Source organism: Morone saxatilis, unplaced genomic scaffold, assembly GCF_004916995.1.
Source record: "Morone saxatilis isolate NCDOM2014 unplaced genomic scaffold, NCSU_SB_2.0 Contig2, whole genome shotgun sequence".
Taxonomy (NCBI): domain Eukaryota; kingdom Metazoa; phylum Chordata; class Actinopteri; family Moronidae; genus Morone; species Morone saxatilis.
Window position 1 is genome coordinate 7979983 of NW_023339762.1, and position 10909 is coordinate 7990891.

General features: G+C 40.8%; 1 protein-coding gene across 1 annotated transcript in view; it reads right to left on the reverse strand.

The window, feature by feature from the left end:
* Positions 1–6: 6 nt before the first annotated feature.
* LOC118330868 (transcription factor SOX-6-like) overlaps positions 7–10909 on the reverse strand; it is a gene marked incomplete in the record, with an annotated part of 105754 nt that continues 94851 nt past the window's right edge. The window contains 4 exon segments of the mRNA XM_035665563.1: positions 7–1116; positions 3345–3558; positions 5491–5661; positions 6792–6900. Coding sequence (XP_035521456.1) covers positions 771–1116; positions 3345–3558; positions 5491–5661; positions 6792–6900 — 840 coding nt within the window.

A 10909-nucleotide genomic window follows, 5' to 3' on the forward strand; every position in this document is an offset into this window, starting at 1 on the left:
AAAACAAACAAAACAAAACAAAAACACATTCACAAGCTGGCACATCATACCTGAGCTGGGATATAAAAAAAACAGTAATGTAAGGTAAGCAGTTTGTCAGAAAAAAATTATGTAGATGCACTGTATTCATAAGAAACAAAAGTAAGACTATAAGATTACAATAGCTAGGATTTATATTAAAACTTTTCAAATTTCAAGTTCCGACAGTCCAGAGTTTGTACAGGCAGTGACCTGTCAGAAAAAAGTCTATATAACAAAAACAAAAAGGAAAAAAAACCCACAAAAAAGTAAATACATAATGATGAAAACTAAATCACTCCTTAAACATTTAAGACCAAATAGCTGTTGAAGACCAACTCCTGATGCTTCAAAATCCATGCATGCTCTTTACAAACCACACAGCAATGTGTTCGTCGCTCATTTGTTCTTTGTCCCATTCTCTCTCTCGCTCTCTTGTCTAACTCTTATTCGCTCCTGTTAAGATTGTCGAAGTGTAGGAAACTGAAGTTCATTGTCAGTAAGTTGTCTGAATGTCTGTTCAGGTTGTTTTCTTGGGTCACATTTTTCCCACCAGCCCTCTTCTTCTCTTCTTTCTTTTCTCACTTTCGGAGCATGTCCACAGAGTTTGAATCCTGTCTGGGCATGCTCAGTGCATGTCCTGAAGGCCTGCCTGAAGGGTCTCTGTAATAAACTGTGTTTTTAAAAAGTGTCTTTGAGTATAACAGGAGTTACTTTTTTTTCTCTTTTTACATCTGAGACCCTGAGTACACTCAGTTGGCACTGACGGCCTCCCGTGTCTCGTGGTCGCTGCTATAGTCTGATTTGGGCTCGTCCTCAAAGTCCTCGTACATGTCCATGTCATCGTCTCCATTGGTGGGGTCGCTGGGCAGATCCAAGGCTCCGACCCCACCGCCATTGTTGCCTCTGCTGCCAGGCTCGGACTTCACCCCGTACGTGCTCTGAATGACAGGGATGGTGGGTTCGGGGCTGGCTGAGTTGCTGGAGCAGTCTGAGGTCAGGTGTGGGGATGGTGTGGCTGTCGTTGCCATGGTTATGGCACCTGGGTAAACTCCTACACCGCCCGGGCTGTTGCCAAGAGGAATCGGTGGCTGAGGCCTGAGAAACAAGGAAAGAAGAGAGGATGGAATTAGAAAAGTAACGTATTAAATAAAGGTTTATTAATACAAAAACAAAAATAAATAACAAAAACAATAAACAACCCTTATACATAACCATGCTAGTGGCTCTGTGAAGCTACACAGCAGTATTTTGAGCTAAATGCTTGTGTCTGCACGCTAACAAGGTATGATGTGAACCATCTGAGGGTGTTAATATTCTATCATTTGCTAATTACAGCTGTGGCTGATGAAAATGTCCTTAGTTTTGCATGTATTTTGTTGGTATAAACCAATTATTACTAAGCCAAGTATTGGACAAACCTGCCCTGAATAGTTGAAACACTTCAGTTTGGACCAATGTTGTGGACTGACAGATTAACAGACAAACACTGCCATCCTTAGAGTCTGGCAATAAAGACACGGACTGCATAATCAAATTCAAAGTTGAACGATTTAGTCATAGCAACAGTTAATTTATCAACTGGTTACTATACAAGGTGGATGGATCTGTGTTTGATTGATTCATTATAACCTCCTTTGAACAAACTGCTTTGAACAAAACATTAATTCCCAGGCCACTTAAGTCAAACAGCAACGCTTCTCATCTGGCCGGGCATGTCCTAACATGGAGCTCTCCCTGCCAGCTCACAGCAGCATCGGCTAAATAACCTGTTAAGATATAGATGGAATGAGGGTAAACGCACATCACTCAAACAGGCCCTCTGGCTGCTCAAATGAACCACATAAAGCAGGAAAATTGCTGTCACTTTTCTCACCTAACAGTTTTCCCTCCTCTGTCTCCTGAAACAATTACCGCCGTACGCTCTGACAGACTCATTTTCACATTAAGCGCTTTAAAACAACACTGGTTTAGTTATATGGAATGTGCCAGAAAACTGGTTGTGTACTGGCTCCAAGTAACTATTTGATTTAGCTTTGATTGAAAGTCCAGGCCTGGAGAACCATAAGCTTTTTTTTTGTATTTGCTTGACCACACACAGTAAATGTGGCATTCACCCAGTGACGTCTGCCTTGCTCTCGTTCGCTCTCAAACATCTGCTTACATTTCATATTCCACTATGTCTGTCTGTGTCCAATTTCACTGCCCGCAAGCGCCCAGCATTGTCCTAATTTAATAAATGACAAGCTATTAAAAATCGCTCCTATTCAAAGCCGTGGCCTCTGGTAAATCCATCTCAAACACAGGCCACTGTGATGGCTTTAAACACATCCATGGCTGGTTCCTATTAAGACAATGCCACTGTTTTTCCCCTCGCTGCACTGAATACACTCTAAAAAATATCATGCTCTTGAGTGAATGTTGAAAGTGTTTTGCAGCTACAACTAGGAGGTTCAATGAAGAAACCTTTCATAAAAGGTAATTAACGGTTATGGTCACTCCACAGACTTATAGCAAATGGATGTAGTTAAAAATATTTATTTTAGATTCATACTGAAACACTTCATATAAAGTACTAAGAAACAGCGCACTTGCTGGCGAAATATCTGAATAAAATGCCCGTAATTCTTCCTGCTAAAATACCCATATTCAGGCCAAGGCTAGCAGGATGGCATGTTTATTAAAGAACCAAATGAACTGAGAGGTCACAGGTGCAGCAGTAAATGAGTCTTCTTGAGCAAGACACAGAACCTTTCTCTGATCCAAGGCTTGTGGCTGTCATTGCACAATGTCCCCTCTTACAAAATGCGAAAAATTCCTTCCATCGTTATATGCAGTTCAGTCATGAAGAAAAGTGTGTGGGACCAGCTATTTCTGTAAAGATATACCTTGTAATTATAAAATGTTGTAACTTATAACATATAAAATGTCATTAAAAACTGTACAGGAGACACATACATTGTAGTCATTTTATTTCTACACATGAAAGGTAGGGTCAGGTCAGTTTGAAAAAGGCTACGCGTGTTCTTCAAGACCTCATCAACACATAACTGTCTCCTGAACAGTACTGAGTAAAAGCTGAGGATGGCAACAATGGCTGAATCTCCATCACCACTGACTAAAAAGGAAAATTATAGGTTCAATGAGCATTAAGCCACTGAGATGGAAGTCTTTTAAACATTATTACTATTTGAAGGTACTTACATTGAAAACAGTTTAATACAGCTACACAAAAGGATTCACTGCAGCTTTCTTTCAAATTAGTATAAGCACTTTTATAGAAGGCTTACTGTAAGGACAACTTTTCTGCTGACACTGGTACTCACCCCACAAAAAACTGTCTCATCTCCTGACGTCGTGACCGCATCATCTGCTTGTACTCTCCGATGCGCAGCTTCTTGCCATCGATGATGCAGGTTCTCTTGGGCCGTGGCTTGTACTTGTAGTTGGGATATTTCTCCAAATGGATCTTGCTCAAGCGGGCCTGCTCCTCATAGTATGGCTGCTTCTCTTGGTTGGTCATGGCTTTCCAGCGAGAGCCTGGAGCAAATGATTGAGATTTCAGTTTTCTTTTAGTCTCTATTTTCTAGTGTAGTTTTACTAAGCTTTGTCATAAAACATGTTTGTATCTTAAGAAATCCACATTACAGACTTTAGGAAGTCACAACTTCCTCACATTTATAAACTTTAGGGAGTGGTGAAAAAGGTTTTAACATGCTCTTCTACACTGTTGAACACAGAGCACAATGCTAACAAACTGCCATCTCAACTGCAATTTAATTTTATCATAGGAGTCAAAGGGCTGTGGTATACACAGTAGTAACAATAGAAACGTTAGAAAATATAAGCATGTCTGGTAGCTTTTTCAGGTTAGATGTCATCAAGTCTTTAACCAAGGACGCTGTTTAAAATCAGGAGTGGATTACACTGCGCTCCCTCTTGGCTCAAGAATAATGATACTTTGTGTACTTCTTATTTTCACCGGTAAGAGGATCTTCTGAACAAGTGGACAGGGCCATTACCACAGAAAGGCAGCACATCTGCGAAGCACTCTGACAACTGCTTATACACACTCTGCTTTGCCTCTCTGTTTATCAAGGTTTATCACAAACTAGTCTTGTACTTTTGTGACACAGGAAACAGAGAGGAGTTTTTTTAAGCCTGCCACCCACTCCCCAAAGTCCAGCTGTGTTATTATGTTGGAGAGACATGAATTGTACACACACAGTCTTACACAAATACACAATTGAGCACTTTAAATTCTGCTTTTTTCCTGTTTTGATAAATTACTGGAAAATCATTTCTTAATACTTTCTGCCAACAGGACCTAACTATCAATTTCTGACTGTAAATATGACTTTTAATCAAATAATTTCACAATGACTATTTATTATAATAAGGAAATAAATATCTGATTACACTGAGATTCTCTCAGTGAAACTTTGATACATCATATAAATGCAGGTACCATTTTGTCGAACACAAAACACCCTTTTATCAGAGCCCATTCAGAGCTCCAAGTCAACAACACAGAACCACCTAAGAAATATCAATTTGTTAATGCTGCTCAGGAGGGGCATTCACATTCAGCATCCCTCGAGCTCACCGGAGCCCTGCGTCGGACAGTGGAGGTCTTAAGAACATTTCCCAAACAACCGTTATGCTCAGAACCGTGTGAATGGCTATCTGTGTCGAATAGGTTAGTATCAACACAGCTACTTTTTAACTGAATGCATCCATCACACTAGTCAAGCTGACACAGTGGAGCTCTGTGTGTGAACTGTTCCAGGTTTAAAAACACACTAGTCCTTCTTATAGTCCACAGCCTGCTGGTAGGGAACCCTGTGAACTGTAGAAACGCGTTGTGTCTTTTAACGAGATAGTGGAAGGAGTTGTGTGTGCGTGTCTGTAAAGTGCTGATGTACAGCATATAATGATCATTTTTAAACTAAATAATACACAGATTTCCTATAAGATTGTTTTAAACTGACTTTCACCAAGATTTTATGCCCCTACACATCCAAAAGGTGATGAATTGGCGTGATGAAAAGAAACCGATTGCCACAGTTTATAGTAAATGAGGTCCACGCAAGAAGAGATCAGAAATTGTCTAAAGAAAAATCTGAGGGCTCATGCAAATGAGCTGCTGATTATCTATCAATGTCTCTAAGTAACTACAACAGGTCATTTTAAATTTAATTTTCATCCGAATTTTTATATTATTAATTTTTTTCACTCAATTTTCTACCATTTTCTAATATTCAACACAAACGCTGATACATTTAGTACACGCACATAGAAAGCATAATTCACCCCAACTCGATTTGAACCAAACATTCTTACAAGGAGATAAAAATGAAAAGAATCCTCCAACAGCAGAACATTAGGTGGAAGAAGCCTGGAACTTGTAGGAGTTAAGATTTAGTTTGGAACGCTCTCTCTCCTGTCAAAGATAAGTCTGTAAAATCTCACCAAGGATCTTGCTGATGTTAGAGTTGTGCATGTCGGGGAAGGTCTGCAGGATTTTCCTCCTCTCGTCTTTGGCCCACACCATGAAGGCGTTCATGGGCCTCTTGATGTGGGGCTCACTGTTGTTCCTGCCACGTGCTTCCCTGAACACTCGTGCCTCTGTGATATTATTCCCTATATGACACAAACAAATCACATTGTCTATATACCCCTCATTGACACATTAATCTTTCATACTTTGCAGGATATTGCACTGATTAGGATGAGCCCTGCCTCCTGAGAAAGGATGTATAACAAAAGTCTGATGGGGGTCTTGCTAGGATGCCCTCAACATGCTCACACAAAGTAGACACACCATAGTCAGTTTGCTTCCGCCTGATAGTATCTCAGTGCCTATGCGCCTGTGTTTACTCCTCTGATTCTAAACTAAACCACAATGAGCACTCCTCATGGCTTGTAAACAGCGGTTCTTTATGAGTAACAGGTGGGTTGAGAGAAGAAAAAAGACTTTTAACACCAAGTAAGTGTCCTTAGACTACATTCAGATAAGGAAACAGTATCTGCTAACTGCATGGAATTCACAATACATGAAGTTCTTCTTATCAGTCATTAAAAATGTCAGAATTCATATTTGCAGTGAATTCCATTCACCATTAACTACAACAGACTTGCTGCCCGTCTTCTTGTGCTTTTGTTTGCATACTTGTACTGGGTGGGATCTTGTGTCACAAACACTTGTGGAAAAAAGGAGGAGAATTCAGTCTTCCTCTTGTCATGTACTTGCAGGAATAATAACAGTGTGACATTTTTCAAGAGAGTAAAATGTTGACATTGAACACTGTTTAGCTTTTGAGGGTGTCCTTCACCGTAGCTTCCTGAGGAGCACAATAAATATTTGTATTCACTGAATACCTGCATGTTCTGGCTTTCTGAAAAATGCCTTCTTCTTTATTGTGGAGCTCTGAGATGCAAGACCCCCAGAAGTAGGGCCTCTTCTATGTGGGGCCCATGGAGTTATGGGTCAATTTAGTCTGAACAGGATGTAACCTCTTCTAACTTAAGACTCTGCTACTCAAAACTCCAGCGACTCCTTCCCTTTATAACCCTCTAGCCTTCCATTTTCTATCATACTTTTTGTGGGTCTGCATACATTTCTGAATCACCAAGATTATAAGTAACTGAAAATGAGGCGGTGAAGAGTCTTCAGAAAAGTAGGTAAAACCATCCAGAAACAAGAGAAGAAGAATAAGGCAAAAGACAGAGACACACAGACAACACAGAGAGATAGAAACAGAGGTGCTCACCATCCAGATCTTCTGGTCTTGTCAGGTCAATGACTCGATGGACCATTTTCCCAGCATCCTCCCCGAGCTTCCCCAGGTGCTGGCTCAGCGTCTCATAGTGAAGACGCTCCTGCAATACATAAAAAGATATGAACTGTTACTTGAAGTAAGCTGCAAATATAATTGCTGAAGTTGTCAGAAATATGATGCAAGCTTCCAAAAAATAAATCAGTTTACATTTTGAATTCTTATTAAGTTCCTATTACTTAATGTCTGGACCAGGTCCCTGTGTATGCCTGGCATCTTTTAAATTCACTAGGGATGACTTTGATGGTAGTGACAATAAAACTAATTGTAGGGGTGCTTTATACTTTTTTTTTACACTATCTGAGGGAAATGAGTCATGATGTTGGTTATGCAAAAAGCTTATAGACAAGTCATAGTCCTTTCAAGGCCATGCTAATCAACAGTGTCTTCCCCAATCTTCCATCACCATGAGCTCTCTGATTCTGCTTTCTGCCTGCCACTCCATTTCTGAGACAAATAACTTCTTCGAGCAGCCTGCCTTGGGGCCTTCCAGCTAAAATTACCCAACCACGCTCCCAAACTGCGGTGGAAAACATCGAATCCTCCGCACAACTACCGCACAGCTACACTCCTTCTCTCCTCTCCACTGCTCTCTTCTCTTCTCGTCTCTTCTTTTCTCTTCTCCTCTGCCTTCCCTCCCTCCCTTCCTCTCTTTCGGCTCTCCCCCTTTTTCTGGTGACAGAGGCATTTTGTTTGACGCAAGGAATGGTTGCCGGGTGAAGTCATGCCGCGGTAGCCGCTGGCAGAGTTGGTGGAACTTAGGGGCCGACGTGTATATATTCATATGTGTGTGTTGTGTGTGTATGTGTGTGTGTGTGTTTACAGATGAGGAGTCGGCGCGGGCCAATGTCAGCACTACGGCAGGGCTGTAATCAGGCCCACCACAGAACATGTGCCTGGGCAGTGCCATGCTCACCGCAGGAAGCAACCGCCTAACAAAGGACTAAAGAAAAGAGAAAGAGGGAGAGACAGAGAGAGATAGAGTGAGCAAAAGAAAAAGGAAGAGAAGTGGAATGGAAACTAGTCCAGTGACAAGAACAAGGCCTTGAGTCCAAGTTCTTTTTAAGGTTGTAGTGCTAAACAATAGCCTGGGGCGAGCAGTTCTTGCTCATGATGACGCTTTCAGACTTCTGGAAGTGAAACTTTGGTGCTAACGCTAACAGTTAACGTACTTGTAGGTCTCAAAATGATGCTAAACATGACCGCTTTGCAATATTTCTTAGCGCTATAAGATGCACAAAACATAATTTAAAGCACTGTAAGTAGTTAGAGGCGTACAAATGTTCCTGGTAAATGGGAGGAGGCTGATGGAAAAGTAATGCACAGTAGAGTTAGGCTTTTGGAAAATGGACTAGGACAGCATCAATAGAGGTAGACTGATCCAAAATACAGATTAACAGCAGACTTGGGTCAAAATTTGCGAATACTCCATGCGGTTGGTCTACTTCTGGTCTACTTGAAAGTTCTTGTGGCAAATGCAATAAGAAAAGAAGCTGTCTTTGCTTTGTTTAGTCAAGATTGAAATAGGTTTGGCCTGTGTGCCTGCTGGTTTGATACTGGACTGTTGCCTTTTGGAGCAGCATTATAGACATTTTAAACTTTCTCTTTCATGAGACTCCATTTGTATTGTGTACACTATTGGATTGTGCTACTCTTTTGTTTCAGATTGTTCATCACAGAAGCATTACCTGGTTAAAACCCCCCAATGTAAGCGGTTTTGGAGTCCTGCTGCTCAGGCAATTACTGTACTATACAGAGGAAGCACACTTTTATCTGGCACTGCTGAATCTGAATGACTTTGAGACAGTAAAACCCACCCCATAACATTACTATTTAACCCTGCATGAATTGGAGCAAGAAGAGTTGCACTTGACTTCAAAGCAGACAAGTTGACTAACCAAGGACTTAATTAATTAAACACAATAAAGGATGTGTGCAAGGGCAAAGATAAATAAAAACAAGCAGAAGATGGAGATTGACGACTAATTAAAAATATCAAGTTAAATTACAAAAACATAGGACTCATTTTAAAACTTTCAAAAAATCTGTTCAAATAAGTACCACAGAAACAAATCCCCTCTGTGCAGCTACAGTATGTTTAACACACGATTGCTGCTGAATGTATATTTCTAAATTTAAGAGACACCCGACTCTTTTCGTTTCGCCTGGTCTCTCCCCATCTTGGCGTTTGCGTCGCTCCACCGTTGCCAGGGTAACACTCCAAACATTGTTTTTTTTTTTTAATCCACACCGTATTGAGCTCATTACCACAGTTACAACTCGCCTACCGCCAGCACGGCGTGCCTCCAGCTGACCCGCAACCGTTTACTGTCTCCTCCCGGACCAATCAAGTTTGGCAACCTCCTTAGTCCCCCTCTCGTAGTTCCCTCTCTCTTCCTATTTTCTTCTTCTTTCTTTCTCTCTTTCCTTTTCCAGACTTTTCTGTGTGGTGATAGAGCTGTCAGTCACCTCTGTTTTGTTTTTTTTCTCCTCCCCTCCTTCTCCTTTTCACCATTCCTCCTATTCATAGCCCTTAACATAACCACCAGCCCTCCACCCCTTGAGGCTCCAACCCCAAAAGAAGTAGACACTCAACAGTCGATTTGCAGGTGCCAGACTCAGCTTTGTAGTATACATTATTATAATGTATATCATTCAGGCTTCAAATGCAGCAGCATTACTTCGACCTTTAATCAAGACTTGGAACCGTCTGAGCTGTCGGTTTCACAGGCTCACTTCCTACAAAGACCAAAATCACCAGCAGGGCCAATATAAACTTCTATACAACCATTTCCTCCCTCCCTCGCCTTCTTACGGTCTTATTCTGCTCTACCAACAGAAACTGCAGGCATGCTGACCGGCTTTATTCAACAGGGTACAGACAAAAGACATTTCTCTATAATGGGCCACATTAAATTATACACCCTAAAATGTTAAGATCTGGTCAATTTCAAAACTGTACTAAAGTTAAGAATGAACATTTGCAAAAAGCTTACAGAACTTAGTCTGAGAGAGATGTTCAAGAAACAGAACATGCTCATGAACATGAGGTCTGCAGAATTCTTTGTGGCAAACCTTGCAAATTGAACTTCTGAAACATTTTAATTAACAAGTATAAAAATATATGATTCATAAATAGTGTGGTAAGGACAAAAGAACTTCTGTTTACTCTGACTTCTGATGGCTAATAGATTTTGTATTTAAAGATTGTATAAGCTCTAGTTTTAACCGACTTCTTTGGTCAGTAAAATTGTGTTGAATTGTGTAAATTCTTTTGTTTAATTGCTTTTTGTTTTGTGAAGTTATGCCTAATTTTTTACAGTCCAAAATAAATTAAGTGAGCACAGACACCATCGTTCAGTTCTTGCAATTGATCCTCATCTTTTAAGTGATTGTGTGCATACCCAGCATCATCCAAAGTGATAAAAACAGTTTGTGTCCCTTCTTATGTGGCCTGTAGATTTACCTGCACTCAGTCTGCCATCACCCACCATGTTCCCCTCCTATGGAAACAGGAAACGTAGTCCCTCGTGGGTCAAAGCAGTGTATTATTTTTCTATCATATTTCATGTAAACTTTACCAATCTCCTGTGCAAAGCTGTCACACATTTAAGATAACTGACTAACTTATGCAGACTACATGATCACTTTATATTCTAATGAATCAGAGTCTACCGGGGACACATTATTGATTTTGGTGTTTTCATCCAAAACATGTCATGTGTTGAGTAATGTCCCATTCTCTCAAAAACTTGGTGTTTTCCTTTAAGTGGGCTTAGGGAGTGTTTTGTGGCTGTTTAGATGAAAGAAGTGCACACAGACTTTTATGCACACACACACACACATATTCATGCACACACCCACACAGTCATACACAGTGGCTATTTCAATGAGCTTTGGCAGCCGCAGGCCAGCTGGAAGCAACGTAAGCGTAAGGTGATACTCAACAATGCCACTAACTGGCCAGGCCTCTCGTCTGTACACCAGCTATAATGACATTAACATGGCCAAGGCCAGTGCTGAGCCAGGACTCTCTCACACACACACACACA